This window comes from Caloenas nicobarica, chromosome 13, assembly GCF_036013445.1.
Source record: "Caloenas nicobarica isolate bCalNic1 chromosome 13, bCalNic1.hap1, whole genome shotgun sequence".
Lineage (NCBI taxonomy): Eukaryota > Metazoa > Chordata > Aves > Columbiformes > Columbidae > Caloenas > Caloenas nicobarica.
In genome coordinates this window covers 17,584,475-17,604,034 of record NC_088257.1, presented here as the reverse complement: position 1 = coordinate 17,604,034, position 19,560 = coordinate 17,584,475, and the positions used below count along the sequence as shown (strand labels likewise).

Below are 19,560 nucleotides of genomic sequence, written 5' to 3'. Positions count from 1 at the left end.
GGCCAAGCAATTAGTGATTTTACTGCTAAAGAGAGCTGCAGTTCAGCAGATCAGAGCACCCGGAGCCCATTGCTGACATCTAGACACACTCATGGCTTCTCACAGGTGATGTATAATCCCTGGATTACAGGGAGGGAAGCTGAGGCAGGGAGTTTAAATGATTGGCTTGATATGTGAGTTAGGAAGAGAATTAGGGGGAGAATGCAGGGTCCCATCTGCCTGCTGGAGTGATTAACCATGCTTCCTGCACAGGTGAAGACAGATGTTGTTTTAAAACAAAATCAGCTGTTATCGTGGCTCAGCCTGAGCACCATACAGAAACTCCTGCTTCCAGAAGAGATAATTTCTGGTGGGACTTGATTGCAGCTGCAGGGATTACAGTGGAGAAAAGCTTGCATGGTACTGTGGAGCTACGGCCCATGGCTAAGGATGGTGCTTGTAAGACCTGCAAACTTTGCATCTGCAAATGTGTTCATCAGTAAGCTGCCTTTCTATCTAAAAGCTACTTCACATTTGGTGCAACATAGTGTTCTTCTGTTGCTATAGAGAGAGCATCCCAGGATATATTCAATAAGGATGCTTTTGCCAGAGTCCTGGCTGGCAACTTACGACACCCTTCAGCAGTACTTGTGTGTCGGGAAAAGAGAAGTGTTACCCTGGCAGGCAAGAAGCTCTGCAGAAATCCAAAGTCAGCAAAGAGAATCACACAGGTGGGAACATCACAGCTACTCAGAAGTGTTAAAAAAAAAAAACAAACAACAAACCACACCTGTCTCCTATTTCTCCTATTTGTGGCATGCAGGGAATACTGGGGAAAAGCACCCCAGTAGCCAGCCTAGGAGAAGCAGCCATGCCATGTTATGTTCCTGTCCCCAGGCCTGGGCAGCTGCCTGGCACAGCTGGGGCACCAACAGCCTCTGTGGTACGAGTCCCCTGTGCTCGTGGCTGGGGCTGTCTGAGGATTATGGGAACCACAGGAGAAGGTGGGTGCCCAGAGTCCTAGTTGCTCAGGACCACAATGGCACATTTTCATCTCTGGATCTCACTGTGCTGGGTAAGGAACACTAGTATTTGCAACAGGAGCAATCCCCAGTATGGTCCTTCCTTGCTTTTACACTAAGGGGTTGGGAGCGGTGGGGGGCATTTTCCTGTTCTCTGTTTCAAACTGCTGCCCTTCTGAGCTGCTATCAACAAGCCCCTGCCTTTATGACAGCCCTTGCAGGCACTAGTGACGTGGTTTCTCTTCCATTGTAGGTAGTGCTGAGCCTGAGCTGAGCACGGGGAGGGAGCCCATAAGCGTTGGGAGAACAAGCAGAATATGAGTGAGAACAGCCACTTTCCATGGTCTGCTGCAGATTGCTGTGAGCTGCATTCCTCGGGCTCGCAGCCGGCCATGCTGGCCTGCGGCGGTGGGGAAGAGCAGCTCAGCCAGTCGCCACAGCCTGCCAGCGGGAGAGCCAGCCCCTGGGACGATGCTCAGCCCTCGCGAGGAGCCGAGGGGGAGCGCGGGGGCCAAGGGGACGAACATCTGGAAGCGTCGGCGGAGCTGGGCGAGGGGCAGGGCGTGCAGGGACTGGGGACAGATGCTGCCAGCGAGAGCGGCCGTGAGGACGGGCCGGCTCTGGCGAACAGCGCGGACACAGAGCTGGCTGCGGGGCAGGAGCAGACGTCGCTGCAGCAGCGGGACAGCAACGTGCCCAGCCAATGCTGCGTGGATTCGGGGGAGAGGGGATCTCCAAGCCAGGAGATACCCAGCGAGACCCTTAGCAAGGAGCGGTGGCACAGTGTCCTGGGCTCCTCAGAAGCTCTAAGTGTGGATGAAGCAGAGGAACAGTTTGGGTGAGTATGAAACCATTATAACATTGGCTCAGTGCTGGTTTATCTGTGTTTTTTCTCAAGCCTGCTTGGTTAAAGTTACTCTGCCCTGTGTGTAACTCATCAGGTTAAAAAGCTGCAGCTGCCCTCATGGCTGACTGTGGCTTTTCACGCTTTTTCTCTCTGGGCTTCTCACACTGATTTTCCCTGTTACAAATGAAGAAAAGCTGTGATTAGAGCCAGTGCCTGCCCACAGAGGCACTAAAGCAAAGGAAAAGCTTTGGGGCTCTCAAGAGTGCTGTGCGCTGGTTGTGCTCACTTTGGGGGTGTCCCACTTGTAATTTGGAGATTCAGCTGCAGCACTTTCAGCAGAGTTACCTGAGATAACTTAGGACATGCACAACAGCCAGGGGATAATGAGGAGCGGGGCTTGTCCAGTAGTCTGGTGTGCCGTGGAAGTCCCTGGCAGCATGGCTTGCTCTGGCAGTCTGGGCTAGCGGGTTGCAGCTTTGCATCCAAAGGACTGCTCCATTAGTAAGAGAAGGCAAGGCGCTGAGCTTTGCTCCCTGCCGCACCTGTGGCAGGTGTTACCAGTGCCTGCGTGGCACAGTGAGAAACAAGAGACATGAGTGTCATCCTGTTTTCAAGTGCCTGAGACAAACCAGCATGTGCGCAATGCCTCCTGGTCTTTGCCTCCTCTGTACTGGCAGCCTCTTTCCATGGGAGAGCTCTCCAGGCTGGGGGACGCTGACACCAGTGCAGTGTCCACAGCTGATTTTATGCCTCTGCAGGTGCCTGGACTCCCTGGGGCTCTGCAGATTGGGGGCTGAAAGGAAATGACTGGTCACTGGGATGAGGTGAGGTGCTTCCCGTGCCATTCCTGTGGGAGGAGTACCGGTGCTTCACTTTTTCACCAGAAATCATCTAGGGGTCTGTTTTGTACCCAGCTGGGGTTTATGGCTGCTGTGAATCTTATGGCCCTGCCTACATACCTACCCTGGCACGGGAGAGATGCTGAAAGCAGGAGAGGGCTGGAGACGAGCAGCAGGAGTTGATGCAGAGGACTATGGCCTTCTTAAGAGGAGAAGGTGTGAAAGGGATGGAGTGGCCAAGAGGGGCCTGTGAATCACCTCCTAGTCTAGTGGAGGCTTCAGGCTGAGCCCTTTGTTTGGAGCGCTGTCTGGAGCATAGGCGGGGGTGTCAGCAGATCTGGGAAGCCACACAGTGTGTGGGCTGACACGAGGCATCCCTAATTTGTTGTGTCGCTAGTGTTGAATAGGCTCTCCTTTAAAAAGCTGGTGGTTTGACGTACCCAAGGCCCCCAGCAAGAAGGAGCATCACTATTTCACCAAGAACAATTGAAGGTGTTGAAGACCGTCCAATGCAGGCTGCTGATGTCTGCTGCTGTCCAGAGAGCTAGAGGCGTCCACACCCAGGTGGGTCCCACGACCCCTCTAACCTATGGAGTCAGGTCTTGGATGTCTGTAAGTCTTTCAGGTTGCAACAGAATCATATTTGGTTGGTATGTGGCAGAGATTATGAGTTCAAGATGAAGCTAAGGGTGGTCAGTGAATGCTGCTACAATCACTGGAAGTGCAATTATCTTAAGATACTAGGGCACGAATTGGGAGAAGCAGCAGGCTGGGGATTTGGCGATGATGCAACCTGACTGGGCTCTGCATGCACAGCGCATGATCTTACAATAGAAACATATTCACTTGGATAGCAAATAAGTCTTTTGAGAAGCTGAATGCACCAGGGACAAGTCACACACTATATTAGAAGGCAGAAGGGCAGCTGGAAAACTTCAGGCACACAGCTGAAAGGTGGGAAACACTTTTTGCCTGGGGATCAGGTTAGTTCGCTGTGTTTGAGCTCCTTAGTACTTTGACCACCTATATTTAGATGAAATGTGGCTGGGCCAAACACGGCCTGGAGCTGGTCTTTCCTGGCCATATATGACTGTCTGGCTGTCCTAGATCAATATGGGTCAGGAGTAACAAAGCTGACAGATGGAGCGAGGCACTGGGAAGTCACTGTCATCCTGCATTGTCTGAGTTTCTCCAGGTCTTTTTTTACTCTCCTTCAGTATGTTGCTGTTTCTGTTATGACCCTGGAGTTTCTCTGTCTCCAGCCTAATGTTTTACTGATAAACAGTCAACTATTAATTCCAGGGGAATAAATCACTAATCATCATCTGCTTGTCATCATCTACATGTTGGTGCTCATATGATGCATTTTGTCCTTGGATCTTAAAGTATTTTACAAGATGGGGTTGAGTATTGCTCTTCCCACTGAACCAACGGAGAATTAAAGGAGGAAAATGTCATCCAAGGTCATCGATTCCTTGGTGGATCTGGAGAAAGAAACCATGATTGCTCTGCTGATGGGAGATTAGTGCATCTATGCAGGAAATGGTTGTTAAAAGAAGTCAAGGAAATAAAGCCAGAACTTAAGTGCCTGTGCTGCAGTTTGCATTAACTGAATCCCTTTTACCCCCTTTCTAGTTTATCCCATGGCATTCACTGGCATTCCAATGTACCATTTGTCCAAGCCCCATTTTCCTGTCATTGTGGCTATATTGCCTGGAGGTCTTTCACCTTCCCAGAAGTCCTCGACGTGGGCCATGCTGATCTCAGGAAGTTTGCAGCTCTGCAGTCAAACTGAGAGCTTCACCAGTGAATGATGTTCTCTGTTTCCAGCCCTGTGAAATCATGCAAAAAGGTCAAACTTGTTAACAGAGGAGTCCCCACCTTTCACTTGTAGATGTACTTAGTATCTGTAGGTTTGGAACAGCTTCCTTTGCCCACACCTTTCCTCCTATGGCAACATATAGCTGTTGAGCAATTCAATGAAATAAAGTTCCAGAAAACCTTTGAAGAAAGCCTACAGTGCACATGCAAGAAAGTCTTGATTTCCATCATGTCCTTCTCTGACAGGCCTCCCTATTCCACCAACACAGCAAACTAGGTTTTATTTTATTACAACTAATTAACCAGTGAGAAGTGAAATGTAAACAACTCAGTGCATAAAAATCCAGTACGGTTCAGCTGCAATAATAACCAAGTGCATTGCTCTGCATGCCTTGCCTTAAGCAATAAAACAGCATTTCAGAGATGACTGGGGAAAGCAGCGCAGGCAATTAGATACAGTGTTGCTTCAATGGACTTACAAAACCTTGTGATTACAATGCAAATAAATATACGGCTCCTTGTTTAAGTAAAGCAGTTGCCTTCCCTGCTGTGTAATAAGTACGCAACACTTCTCTTTGGAAAGGCTATGTCAGGTTCATTCACACGAGTGAGATCTTTCTACTGTCTCCCACCTTAGCCTGGCTTTGCTTGAATTAAATGCAGATGGTGCTTCTGGGCTGGTGTAAGCTACGGAAAGTCTCTTTGTCCTCCGTCTTTTCTGGGGCTACACGAGGAGAAATGTGATGTGCCTGACTTGTTGATGCCCACTGACCCAGCTCTGTCCCACACAGCCTTTGCTGAAGCATTTGTAGGGATACAGCCTTTCTTCATTGCCTGCCATACAAGTCTGGGCTCAAGTGATAAATAAAGGGCTGGAAAATACAAGCTCTGTGGTGTGAACAGTTAATGGAAATTACTCTGTTTGGTGTGGTGAGAGTGGGGGACCTGTCTGGCTTGGGGCAGTGTGAGACCTGCCAAGTAATATCTAGGAGGTGCAGGGCTTGATTGCTCTTGTTGGTCTTGATATCCAAAAGCAGCCAGGAGAATACCTACAGGCTCAGCTACGGTGCACAACAGCCCTGGAAACACACGCTGTGCACTGAACCTCATGGTGATGGGCCAGGGCATGCCCTCCTGCATGGGTGCTCCTGCACAAAGACATGACGGTCATGGGAGTGAAGTGATGCAGGTCACAGGGCGGTGTGATGGCTCTCTTGGAGAACCTGGGGAAACCACAAAGGCCCTGGGTTTTTTCTCGGTCTGAGGAGGACACAGACCATCTGTAGGGCAGGGGACGTGGAAGTTCGCTGGGGGTAGGGGCTGTTGCAAGAAGTTTGACAATGGGGCAAGCTGCCAAGGCAGGTCTCTAATTCCCACTGCTGGGTGCAATTGAGGCTGTAAAGCCCTTCCTGTTACAAGTGGATGAAGTTTTTAAAGTTCTTCCCGCATTGTGGAAGGAGGGAATGTTTTCTGTACACAAAGTCATGGCCAGCCACTGCAGTTCACACTGCAGGGATGGATGGATTTATAAAGACAAGCATTCCTGAGGATGAGGGGCCTTTGGGCTGCAGCAGATAGTCTGTGGAGCTGCTGCCGTCTCTCTCATTTCTGCTTATGTCTGGTCTGCTGCATGGCCAGCTCTGATGAACCGGGTGAGAGTTTTCTTAAGCCCTGAGCTCCTGGAGTCAAGGGATTATGTGGGTCTACAGATTCATGTAGCTGCAGATCTAGGTTTGAAAACAGCATCTCCAATGGCTCAGACATCAGAGGGGACTTTTAAAGGGTGCAAAAACTTGTTGTCAGGGTCTGTCAGGTCTCATGAATGTAGATAAGGCACGCATGGTTGTCTCCCTCCTCGTACAGCCCTTCAGGTGGGTTTGTCCTGCTTTCTGCTGTGCTGGTATCCCCTGTTCCTGCCACAGCTCACCAGCCCGCTGGCCTGGCATCCAGCATCATGAAGAAGGGAAGACAGCGTGGCATAGCCACATCATGGGACCCTGACCTGCTTGGGTTCCTCAGACTCTTGGGACATTGAGAAATAAGAAACCTGAGAGTACTGATTTCTCCTTACTTCTTCAAGGGCTTTCACCCTGGCATGTTAGAAGCAGAAAAATCTACCTTTGTTCAAATCCTCCCCCAAATGCACTTTTCTTGCAGAGATGAGGGACTGGTAGCTGACTTGTGCCAGCTCCTCACGGCCACAATGGGGCTATGTGCACCTCTGTCGTTGCATTCTTCCCTTTCTGTTAGTTGTCCTCTTTATCACCTCTCACGCTGTGACTATCTTTGGTTGTTGTGGATTCATGGGGTGAGGAGATCACTGTTGGCAGCATCCATTTCTGCCTATTCTATTGCCTCCTAGCTCCAAGTGGAACACTGCAAGCAATTACCTTGACAATACTTTCTACATTTCCCCTTTTGGTCCAGGTTTGCTTCTGGAGATGTCAAGCTGAGCTCCAGTGAGGATGACAAGGAACATTTTCAATTCAAAGACATCAGGGATGGGTTCAGCTCAACCTTTGAGAAGATCGTTGAGTCTGACCTTATGAAGGGTACATACTACAGCAGCTTGGACTCTTTGGATGTCCTCTCTCTCACAGATGAGACAGACAGCTGTGTCAGTTTTGAGGCCCCACTCACCCCATTGATCCAGCAAAGGGTCAAGGAAAGCCCAGAACTCTTGGAGCAAAAACTGGTAGCCCAGCAGAGAGAAGCCCTTCACCACATGGCTGCTGATAAGCAAGAGCAGGCAGCAGCAAAGCCAGCGGAGGGGGATTTTGGGAGCCCTCTCAGACACTCAATTACCAGCAGCAGGTCGGAGAACGTGCTGAGTCGGTTGTCCTTGAAGAGTATCCCAAATGGGTTCCACGTGGAAGGGTCGGAGGAAGATACCACCAAGATCATTAACTCCATCAGGTAAGGCAGGCTGGGAATTCACCGGGCAAGGGCTCCTTCTCTTATGGGGTCCCAGTCCAGGGGCAAGGCTCGGAGGGCATGACAGAGATGGAGCTGCTTTTTTTTCCCTTGATGCTTCCTCTCATGTGCTGTCATGGCAGAGAGGCCAAACACCAGCAGGAAAATCTTTCCTATGCATAGGTTAGGACTGCAGTTGGGGACTAAGGTCTCAGGGCATTAAACCAGCCAGTCCCTGCAGGCCTATGTCTGAGCCTTCCCTGTTCTCAAACCCAGGACCCCAAATCGCTTCTCAGCCTTTTGGCTAAGATCAAGCATAGATTCTGTGAAACTGCAGATGAGCTCCTATAGGAGCCCTGTGAATCTAAGAGAACCCCAGGCTCAGCACTTTGTGTTCATGTTTGCTTTGGAGGGCACCGCCATTCATCTGGCTGCTCACAAATCCTGTTCATTCTTATAGAAGGCAAAGCTGGGTCTCCTCTGGGCAGACCATTGCCTTGTCTGCCTGACATCTGCAAAATCCCTTGGCAGGTTAGAGGCAGTCAGGCACACTCCCAAAAGTGCTCTGAAGTTCAGGGAAACCTCAAGGTTTTGCTTAGGAACGGAAACCCCTGTAGAGGCTCCCCCAAAGGTTCTTCTGCAGGCAGTAAGGAGGTCAGCAGAACTTCATCCTCTGGACCAACTTGGATCCAAATCATCATCCCTTGGAGGCAGCAGCTCATCTGCATGGCACTTCCTCGAATGAGGAAGCCAGGTGATGAGCAGCCAGGTCACAAGAGAGCTGGAGTGAGGCTGTTGTCCAGGTAGCTATCTGGCCTTCAATGAGTCTCACTGCCCAAAAATGTGTGGATAGGCACCGTAATGCCGTAACTGGCCTCGGGCAAGAAAATAAAGGGACACAGCCTCACCTACATGGTGCCAGTGGGGCTTCTCAGTGTGTTTTCTGCAAGAACAGCTGGCTACGACACCAGTCTGCAGCTGGGAGAGGAGCAGCCCACCAGTGACAGCAGGTCTGGTACCAGTCCCCTCAGCACAATTTGTGCAAGTTCAGTTTCTCATCCTTGGCAAATAATCTGCACTGAAAAGCATACCATCTATCCCCAAGATTTACTGAATGTCCACTGTTCTGAAAGATCTTAGTAACTCTTTCCATACCACTGGAGAGAGAGGAAGCTTAAAAAGGTGTTGGAGCTGCTTGCTTAGAAAGGATATGTCCTAATTTCTCGGGGAAAAGTCACCTCTTCAATCTTTGTCTACCAATTCAAAATTAAACTGTACTATTTCATTTGACCTGAAATGAAAGAGGATTTGTCCCATGTCCAGTTCACAATTGCCTTGTTGCTTTTTCATATTTTTTTGGTTAGGACAAGAAGAAATCAAAATGTGGTATTTTTTGTGTGAGGACGCATTGCTGCTCCTTGAATTGTTTCTTGTTTCTGTGTAGCGATGCCAGCTTGAAAGATGCACTGTCGGACTCTGACTCTGACATGGGCAGCACGGAGCAACTTGACCAGGGCAGTACAGACACCTTGGCGAATGGCTGCAGGGCGGATAGCGAGGCCGCCAAGAGACTGGCCAAGCGCCTCTACAACCTCGAAGGGTTCAAGCGCTGTGATGTGGCACGCCAGCTTGGGAAAAAGTAAGTAGGGCTTTGGGTTGCAGCCAACCCTGCAGGGGGGTTGACTGAGATGGCAGTGTTAAGCATGGCCAGCAGAAACACAGCTGTGGTGGGGAGGGTGTGCGGGAGCACTGGTGATGGTGCTGGGAAGACAGGACAAAGGCAGGAAGGGACAAACCTGCTGTTTGGGGCTTACTGGATGGAGTCAGGACTGTTTGACATCCTTCCAGTTGAAACTGGCCCAAGTCTGATGCCCTTGCAATCTGAATCCTACAAGTTGCTTGTGTGTATTGGGCATTAACTTCCACAAGCTGCTGCCTGCCAGAACCAAGAGCTTCCTGTGTTTGGTAAGGGCCCAGCAAGACCACCCCCCCAAAAAAGCAATCCCCAGGCCAAAGGGTTGGGTATCCCGACTGGTATCTGCACTGGGCTCCCTGCCACTCCCCAGGTTTTTCATGTTTGCACCCCAAAATCTTCTTGCTGCAGTGCCTGCACCGTCCTCCTGACTCAGTAGGTATAGATGGCATGAAGGGTTCGGTGGAGACCTGGGTGCACACCAGAGGTCTAAGCACCTCAGTTGGCAAATTTGCCTGAGTAAGACAGAAGGGAAATAAGTATTTATTCAAAAGTGGGAGGATTACAGAGATTTCTAAGAGAGAGAGTAACAGTAATGAGTGTAGCAGGAACAGATTGTTTTAGGATGCCAGCAAGTGTGAGGACACCAATCCCCATTGTCCTCCTGGATCAGATATAACCTATGTTGCTGGGAATTTTTGTGTGTGTGAGTCCTTGAAACATCTCTCTCCTGTCCGCATCAGTGGGATAAACCAGTGCCTCAGTAAATACAAAGCTTTCAGTACCAAGGATCATCTCTGACTCCCAGTTTAGTCCTGGGATAGAAGCCCATGAATGATCTTCTAGAGAGGCTCTTTGTATCACCTGGCAGCATCCCTGTTCTTCTCTTTTGATGTGGTTCTTGTAGCAGGTGCATTGTTGGTTGCTGCTGCCTCAGAATTAACATCCTTCTTTTTTCCTGCAAATTTGCCATGCCAGTTCACTGAGGGGGGTTAAGTTTCAAGCAGTGGGTCTCTGGGGGTGCATCTGAGTGTGTCCCTTTGCTAGTTCCTGCAATCCTCACTCACACCTGCAATCCTCACACCTCGGGAAGCTGTTTGGGAATTGACACAGCCTTTGAAAGAAAACTTTTGTTTTGATCAGCTGGTTTTTGATGTCTGAATCATTTCCCAGCACAAGACCTGGATAGAGCTGCGGGCTCTTGGACCAAGCAGGTGGATTTGCAGAGCAGGAAAGGAAGAAGGATGAGAATGGGTGTGTTTTAAGTTGGTCTTGCTCACTTAAGACAATGTAAGACCAACCTACAGTGGTGAGAGCAGGGTAAGTTTAAGGTGGGTTGGCTAGAGGGTTGTTCAAAAAAGTGAAATCTCATTTAAAAGCTTTTTAGCTCATTTTAACCTTTTTTTTTTCCTTCGTGAACATTAGCAATTTTCTCAAAAATATTAAGAAACAAGCCAAAACCAAAAACAAATCATCACTGTCAAACAAGTAGAAAAGGCTTCATGAGCAAGGAAATGGAGATTGGCTATCTCCAAATAGTTTATTTCCAGCTGACACAATGCTATGAAGTTAACCTCAAATCCAGAAATTACTTTCTCTCTGAAGAGCGCGTGTTTTGGCAATTGAACTCTCCATGGAAGCTTCTTGTTCCTGGATTTGTCTGTGGCATTGTCTCAGTTCCGTCACTACCCGCAGCCACACATTTCTTGCTGGATGGAGACTGAACTGTCTCAGCTCTCAGACCATGAAGAAGTTAGGAGCTTCCTCGCAGGGTTTCCCAAGAGAGCACCATGCTCACAAAACCACACAGGCAGCAACAGAGCAGAGTTTCAGCATCTCAGTGCGCTGAGAACTGGGGCTTCATCAGAGTCCCATGGACAGTATGGAATGGGCACACAGCGTATTTTCCTCCTCTGCAGATTAGGTGAATTTTTCTTAGCCAAACTTCTTATGGGCAATCTTTTTTTTTTTCTTTTTTTTTTTTAACCAAGTGACTGTGGCACAGGAAGGATCCTGGACAATACAGTCTTAGCTCTGCAGGGTAGTGTGATTCGGGCTGTAAACCAACACACATCTGTTCGATTCCAGCCACACAGGAATGAAACTCTGAGAAAAGGCCAGGGCTCCTGTGTTACCCCTGGAGTGGCTTGCCGGACATGTCCCCATGGCAAACACCTCGCTGTTCTTGTGAGGATGTCTCTGTCATGTCCGAACTGCATGGTGGCAGTGTCACCCTTTCCTGCAGGAGGGACTGGGACTGGAATACAGAGAGAGAGAAGGCCAATGAAACCAGAACAAGCACTTAAACCATTGTAAACCATTGTAAACCAGTGTAGGCCATGGTTTGCCGTGGCCAGTGTTGGAGCTCTGTGTCCCAGGCATACCCAGAGTATGTTGACTGGCTCCGGAGCTCAGGAAGAGAGAATATAATCAATGTCACTGAGCCCCTGGCTAGACATAGGAGTTTGTTGCTTCTTGGGGGTCGGCTGCCTTCAGGTGTCCTGTGACAGCACCAGTTCCCTCGGCACAGCTGGCAGTCCCTGCCTGGAGCTCTTCCAAGCAGAGAGGGTCCAGGTGAGGCACATGGGAAGGTGTGGTGGGCCTCCAGGCTGGGGACTGTTAGCACCAGAGCAGCTGGCACAGACCGCTTGTCCTAGGGGTCACGAATCCCTTACGGACTCCTAGCCTTCAGCAAGACCCAGTGAGCTGAAGGACAGGCAGAAAGGCCTGCCTGCCTTCCTGGGCTACCCTGACAGGGCACTGAAGGGGAGCTCCCTCCCACCTTCATCCTGCCTGACTATTGATCTAGTTAGGAAAGTCAATTAGGGTGTAGCTCCCAGTGTAGGCCATGGAGACATCTCAAGAGCAATTTAGCTCACTCAGCTCTGTGCTGGGCTATAGACATGCCAAGTCTTTTGGCTTTAGGGAGCCTTGGGCAAGGCCGATCCTTGAAGCCCGGCTTGAGGTTAAGTGTGGGAGTCAGACACTGTTGTCCCCTGTTGTCTCCTGACTGCTGCCATACCGCAGTACGTGACATTCGTTGCTGTGTTCCCAGTGCCCAGCATGCCCAAGCAGGTTCCCAGGAGACCTGGTAAATAGGTGCTCAAACAGCAAGAATCAGACCTTTTCTTCTGAGACACTACAACTGCATGTGTGAGGTGGGACCTGACCTGGGGAAGGGAGAATGCTGACTAGTTCCCAGCACTGGCACGGTCAATCCATGAGGTCTGCTGCAGACTTCCAGCCAACAGGATCCCAGGGGAGGCCTGGGACTTCTTGGTTCTGCTTGTTCTTTGGTATAGGGGTGAAGATGTAGTGACATCTCCTTTCACAAACATGTGGTCACCACCTGCATCTCATATGATCTTGTTGTGAAGCTCCAGGATAAGCAAGAAGTCTCCCTGGGAAGCTGGCAGGAGCCTGCACACCAATCATTGCTGCACTGCTTCAGACAGACTAAGACCGGGAGTCATGGGCCCATAAGGACGTGTTCTTTCCCAGAGATAACAATCCCAAATGATGAGAGTGCTTTATGAACGTGAGGCCTTGTGGCTTCACACATCTTTGAAACAGTCTCCTGTGCAGACTCCAGCACCAATACTTACGTCCTGCCCCTCAAAACTCAGCCTGAATATCTTCCCTTGGTGCTGTCATGCTGCTCTACCTGATCTCATTCTGTGTCATGCTTCCGAACAGCATCCACACCAAAGGTTTCACAGCATCCGCCTCACAGCAGAAGATGAAACAATGCTGCAGGAAAAGCAATGAGTTCTGCCTGTAATGTCCTGGGGTGAAACTGGATGTGCAATGCTTAGCAATATGCTTTGCGTTTTGTGGGGAGGGGGAAAAGGAATTGTATATGGCAAAGGCTGGGCATATTGAGATCATCTCCCACTGCTTGCCAACATCCATTGATTACTCTTGCACTTCTGCTACCTGAGTTGTGCAGACAGAGGAACTTAACAGCACTCATTCTGGCTGTAAAGGCAACACATCTGCCAGCATCCTTCAAAAACATGGCAGGTGAATGGTTTCTGGAGAAGCATTCAGGGATGAGCAGGAACAGAAGCTTGGCTGAGCTCTCCTGATCCAGTTCCCAGGGGCATCCACCTGACATGCGAGCAAGCTGCTGCGGTGAGAGGGTGGGATGGGAGCCAACATGGAGTGGAGAGCAGGAATATTGCAGGAGGAGGAGGGGACCTGTCCAGCAATGGGAGAGGACTAGGTAAGAGAGAAGGTGCTCGATGAGCACAGGACATCCTTTTGGCCTCCTGCTCCTGTCTGGTTTGAGAGGAGGAGGCTCTGCCTGGCCAGCAGCACAGCAGAGGGGTGCACTGCAGGCCCACGTCTCTCATTCTCAGGTGTCTAGGGCTGGCAGCTGCAGTGCTAGGCTGTGGGCATGTTAGGGACCTTTGGAGGTCCTTTCAACAGCATTTCAAGCTAGGAGAAAGTCCCCCTGGGTCTGGGGTGGTGTCTGCAGTGTCTTGCTGGGAGTTTGGGCTGGCCAGGAGGCAGCAGGCTGCTGTTGCTCTTGTAGACAGTGTCTTCTTGCCTGATGAAAGGGCTGACTACTCCCTCTCTAATTACAGTAACGAATTTAGCAAGTTGGTAGCAGAGGAGTATCTCAGCTTCTTTGACTTCACTGGCCTGACTCTTGACAAAGCACTCAGGTGAGCTGGTCTCCGGCACTCGCGTACGGCCTGGGCTGGACAGAGCGGAGCAGCGCGGTGGGTTTCTCCTCCGGGCTTCCCGACGCCATGGAGGCTGTCCAAGTGATAGGAGCAGGGACTGGGGGGAGCTCCAGGTTGTCATTTAATCTTTGCTTTGGTGTCACGTTTGGCACAAGGTACTGCCACCAAAAGTGGGCTTCGACAGGAGGGCCCACAACCTGCTTCCCCATGGTGGAGAGCAGCTTTCCCAGGAATCCCATCCTGTACAAAATCAGAGCAAGTAGGAGCAACTTCTTCCCTTGGGACGGACAGCCCCTCCTGGTGCCATCAAGCCAGAGGTGGGTCAGATCTCAGCTGACAGCATGTTTCCCTACACAGCTCGGAGCTGGCTCCATAGACACCCTTTGCATTGCACCTGCAGGGACCCAGGGGTGCTCAGGCTGGGGGGACAAAGACCTTCCTAGCTGCTCTGAGGACCCCCTTTCCATCTCCCTCCTGAGCATGGATGCTGCCCACCAGATTGATCTGTGACATCTTTTAAGTATCACTTTCTCTTTGCAGGACGTTCTTGAAAGCGTTTCCACTGATGGGAGAGACGCAGGAGCGGGAGCGGGTGCTGATCCATTTTTCTCGGCGATACTGCCAGTGCAACCCAGGAGAGAGCACATCCGAAGGTATTGCTTTCTTTCCCTGGCACTAGTGTCCGTTGCACACTCACAGTGCATGTGTGTCGCAGAGCCTGAGTGTAAAACCAGCCATCCACAGCTAGGCCTGAATAGCACCCACTGAGCAGGCAAGGCTGCAGCTTCTCCCTTTCTCTGGGATCCTGCCCTGCAGATTATCCCTGCCTGAGGAGGGACTGGGGACACAAGGTGCTGTAAAATCTCCTCCAGGAGAGCCAGGTCAGGATCTGAGGGTCTGAGGTGGGTTCCCAAGGAGCCTTGTCCTCTTACGTGTATATGAGCGGTGCTGGAGACAAGTTCCTCAGCCATAGCCTGGATCAGCGGCCATGCTGCGCCCAGCACCAGGGCAGCTGCTGAGTGATTCTCAGGGGCTGCAAATTACCACAGTCATGGCTTGCAAAGTGGGCAGTGGGCAAGAGTGGCTGGTGCTAGCTCAGCCCAAGACCTTGTCCGTTCAGTGGAAGAAGACATTTACATGCAGATTGAGGAATGCTGTTGGCTCGCCATGCGCAGGAGTTGTGTTCCTTGCATCTACGACTGCAGCAGCGAAAAGCACTGCTGGGTAAAATTCTGGGCTCGCTGAAGTTGCAGATTTTGTTAGCTACCTTTAGCTCCTCCTCTTTTTTTTTTTTTTTTTAAGTAGTTATAGTTTCTCCTGACTTTTTTAAATGGGAAAGGTCATTCCTGGTACACATGTGCGTACTCACACATCCAGACATGAGCATGTCCACGTTCTCACTTACAAGCACAGCACGGCCAGCCGGGCAGGGAGGGGATTGTCCCGCTCTGCTCCGCGCTGGGGCGGCCTCACCTGGAGCATCCACTGTGTGCAGGGCTGGGGACACAGGACAAAAAGGATATAAAGCTACTGGAAAGTGTCCAGAAGAGGGCTGCAAAGTCCGTGAAGAGTTTGAAGGGGAAACCGTATGAGGAGTTGCTCAAGTCACTTCATTTGTTTAGCCTGGAGAAGAGGAGACTGAGAGGACAGAGACGTGATAAAGTCAAGGAAGTTTTGTCTGGAGACGATCCAGCAGCTGCGAAGCTTATACAGCCCTCTAAGACATTCCAGGGCGTTGCTGCATGCTGATTCAATAACTCCTTCACTGATGGAGGTATGGCTGTTGCAACACTGAGGGTCGCTTCATTCAGCTGGTATGACGAGATGCTGCAAAAGAGGGTGGCAGATCTGGCTCACTGACCATGGAGCGACGTGGCTGGTTTTTCTCCCAGAGAGTAGTCTTGGACACATTATAAGTGCTTTCCTGCACTGATGAAACCCAGGCATGGAAGAACTAAATAATTGTATTGTGACACCATGTGAGCTGAGAAAAAAAAAAAAATTATAACTGAGCCAAGAAACAGCAAGAGAATAGCAGGTTTGGGGACACCAGCTCCACCTTGGGGCCATGTGGGACATGATTTACCTGGCAAAAGTGATACAGTAAAGCCAAGTGAAGATGTCAGCCCAGAACCTCTCACAGAGTGTCCAAAATACACACTGGGGAGCCAGGTTCTTCTAAGCCCAGAGCTGCTTCTCATGAAAGTGAAGTTAAACATCTTTCTAGCAAGTGATTCTCTCTTGAAGGGAGATGTCCATCACACCATGTCTCCAGGACTGTCAGCCCTCATAGGGAAATACGTGATGTTCCTCTGAGAAACCCTTCCTTCCTCATAGTCTGTGGTTCTTCCAGGAAAGGGAGGTTGCTTTCACCCTGGGCTTGTGTGTTTGGTTGCCTTTAGCTGGCAGTGTTTAGAGCTTGACCTTGAGCATGGGATGCTCAGGGCTTGTCACTATTCCACACAAATGGTGCCTTTATTTAGTGGCTGACTGGGATATGTCACAGCTGGCTCTCCATGGCTGCCCATCTACCTCTACAAGAAGAGACCAGTGCCACTTCCCCAGCCAGGCCTGTGGTAAGTCACAGCCTGACCCTGTGGAACCAATTCACAGAGCAGCATGCACGAGGGAGATAAGCCGGGAACATCACGTTGTGTCTGGCTTAGTCTGTGGAGCAGCCCATCTGTGTGAGGTCCTTGCAAGGACCAGTTCATGTGCCAGAATGCATTTGCGTCTCACTGTTGTGAGGTGGTAGGTAGAGAGCGAGAATGGTCTCTTGACCTTGAACAGGCTACCTGGTACAGAAGAGGGGTGCTGGACTCTCTCAAATGGAAGGAAAATATGTGAGTTAAGTCAGCCAAAAATGCTGTACTCATTTATGGCAATAATGTTTGTTGAATGACTCAAAAGCGTATAGGCTGCCCAGGAGTGATGGCTAAAGACCTCAGGACAAATGCCTGAGGTGACTATGATCAACTGGGGGGAAACTAGCTCTGTTTGTCAGGGCGTCTGCCCCATTCTACAATGGCATTGGCATTAGCACAAAATGAAGATGAAGGAAGACTCAGTGGAAAGTCTGGTCTTTAGAAAGCCATTTACAAAACCGCTTTAAAGCCTGTTCCCTGGCGATTGTTTCAAGAAAAGGTAAAGCTTGAGGGAAAAGCAGGTATCTCTTTTTTTTTAAACTGTCTTATGCAGTTGAAGGAAATAAGTCCCCAGACATAGCAACTAGCCTTGGTTTTGCAATGGATGGGCTGCCAAGACAGCAAACACAGAAACTGCATGGGAAGAGGAGTAATCATGGCCATCTGACTGTTGTGTGTTTCAGATGGGATTCATACGCTCACCTGTGCCCTGATGCTGCTAAACACAGACCTTCATGGCCATGTAAGTAGTACTCAGAGATGCATCCTTCCTTTTCTCCTTCCCAGTATAGAGGGGAACACATCCTTATGCAGGATATGTTGCTGGAAAATTGAGATAGGTTGGCAGAAAATACTCTGACCAGCTCCAAGGGGAATTGTGGGTGCCAGGCCCAGGCCTGGGGACAGTCCTCTTGGTGTCACTCCACACTCAAGCCAAAGGCATATCTCCTGCTGACATCAGTTATCTTATACAGGCACGGGCAATGCAGCTTCCTTCCCAGGACCTGTTGCATGTGTCAGCTCTGTCCCAGGAGCTCTCATGGGTACGTTTTCACCACCAGTCTCTGTGAGGCTGGCAAAGAGCAGCACCAATTGTGCTGCTGTTCCTTGCAGTGCAGACACCTGAGGCTTCTCTTATCCCAGAAACTGCTGCAAGGGAGTCAGTGGTTTCATACAGGTGTAGATTTTATCTTTCCTTCCCAAAACATGAAGTAAGTAGGTCCCTGCTGTTTCTTTTCCCCAAGACATAACAGACAGCCACTGGAGAGTTTCATATCAGAGAGACCTCTGGACAAAGAGCAGGGTGAGTAGAGTTCAATGCCCAAAGGTGTGGTTGGAAAACAGCAGAGGCTGTAAAAACATCTCTCACCACCTTTTAGAGGCTCTTTCAGGTGGCATAGGCTGGATTTGTTCCTGAAAGGTCAACCAGAGTCTTCCCAGTGCATAGAGAGGAAAGCAGAGTGGGAGGAAAAATAACTGCAGAGGGGAGATGGGACTGGAGACATAGGGGACAGCACTAGGACGTTGTGTACCCTGGAGATCCCTGCCATAGCATACATCTGGGAGCACACATGGGCTCTGTGCCCTACTCAGTGCTGGGGAAGGCTGTAGGCACCACTGACCCGGATCGCCTTCCTGCTCTCCAGCCTTATGGTGCGGTCACAGAGCACGGCTGTGAGCCTCATGGGGCTGTGCCAGCTTACCAGGGCCAGAGAAGCTCCTCAAGTCTCAGGTCACTGAAGTACTTAGTACTTTCTTTCATAGCCCTCTGAGAGCTCAGACCTGGAGCCACAACCTCCTTAGAGCTTGTGTGAAGATAAGGGGGGCAGGGGAGGAGAGAACTTGTTATAGCAGCCTGTGCATGTGAAACCTACATCAGTTTTATCCCCTTTTTCTGCCCCACAGTCTCGTGATTTTCAAGCTGTATTATCAGAGTCCTCTTCTGCCTCCAACTGGTAGCAATTTGTTGCACATCTGCAGAGAGTTGCCTTGATTTTCTCTTCATTAGCCTGTTAATGAGGGAACAGTAGGCCATATTCTAGCTTTTTTTTTTTTTTCCCCGCATACTGGTTTATAATCTCCTTTGCGAGGAGTCTTTTTCTGTGGGGGTGGGAAGAGGACACTACATGAGTGCTCTTCACCTATGACGGTAGAGAGGCAAAGGCCACCAGCTTCACTGGTGCCATCCTGACAGCCCCCTTGGGAGACCCTTCCCATCCTCACTGCACAGACGCTGCCTTTATGACAGTGGCAAGGTTTGAACACACCAGTCAGTGAAGGGAACCGGTCTCTGCAAGAGCATCTTTTCCAGATGTGCTCCGCAGTCTGCATCAAGCTGGTCTCACACAGCATTCATCCTTCAGCCGAAATGGTCAGAGCCAAGAAAGCATTTTCATCAAAGCATTTCCTGCAACGGCAAAAGCAACGTTGTGGCAGAAGGCAAAAAATGCAGCTTCACTCCAAAATAATCTTATTTTGTCTAGTTTTTTAAATTAAAAACAAACGAAGAAAATATGTCTCTGGGAAGATAAAACTTATTGAAAAGGAAAAAAAACCCCTAAACCTCACCATTTTTATTTTTCATTGCCAAGCTGGCTAAGAGGCCTGGTAAAAAGAAATGATCTCATGGTATCTAGACAAAGAAAAAATAGCTTTCTTTTGACCAGGTGTAGAAATGCCTGATCTTTTCTTTGAAAAATCTTCACTTTATTTTTCCTCATGTATAACATTAATTTCTTCTTCTTCTCCTCCTTTTGTTTTCTTCCTTCTGCTCCTGGAACCTCTCTTTCTGCTCTTTAACCCTTTATCAGGTGGTAAGTGCAGTCATTCTAGTGTTTTGCTTTCAAGCACTGGCATTTAGCTTGCTTTTTCTGTGTTAAAAAAAAAGAAAAAGATTTTTGTTTGTCTGAATTCCTAAGTGGTTGTGCGGTGTCCTTCACTACTTAGCAACCTATTAGCGGCTGATATGCGTCACATGAAATTCTCTTTGTGTGAAGAAACCTCCATAACTGCAGTGTACCTGGGATTGCGTGACTTGATCACTCACCCCTTTTCGTTAAAATGCTGTCATGACATTGCATATCACTTTTTATTTTATTCCCTTTTTTTAA

General features: G+C 49.6%; 1 protein-coding gene across 1 annotated transcript in view; it reads left to right on the top strand.

Annotated features, from left to right (window-relative positions):
- The first annotated feature begins 1,287 nt into the window (after nucleotides 1–1,287).
- PSD2 (pleckstrin and Sec7 domain containing 2) overlaps nucleotides 1,288–19,560 on the top strand; it is a 41,983-nt gene continuing 23,710 nt past the window's right edge. The window contains exons 1-7 of the mRNA XM_065643888.1: nucleotides 1,288–1,839; nucleotides 6,936–7,424; nucleotides 8,866–9,060; nucleotides 13,704–13,784; nucleotides 14,346–14,458; nucleotides 17,134–17,192; nucleotides 19,261–19,263. Of these exons, the coding sequence (XP_065499960.1) occupies nucleotides 1,319–1,839; nucleotides 6,936–7,424; nucleotides 8,866–9,060; nucleotides 13,704–13,784; nucleotides 14,346–14,458; nucleotides 17,134–17,192; nucleotides 19,261–19,263 (1,461 nt within the window). The 5' untranslated portion in view covers nucleotides 1,288–1,318. The remainder of the gene's footprint in view (nucleotides 1,840–6,935; nucleotides 7,425–8,865; nucleotides 9,061–13,703; nucleotides 13,785–14,345; nucleotides 14,459–17,133; nucleotides 17,193–19,260; nucleotides 19,264–19,560) is intronic.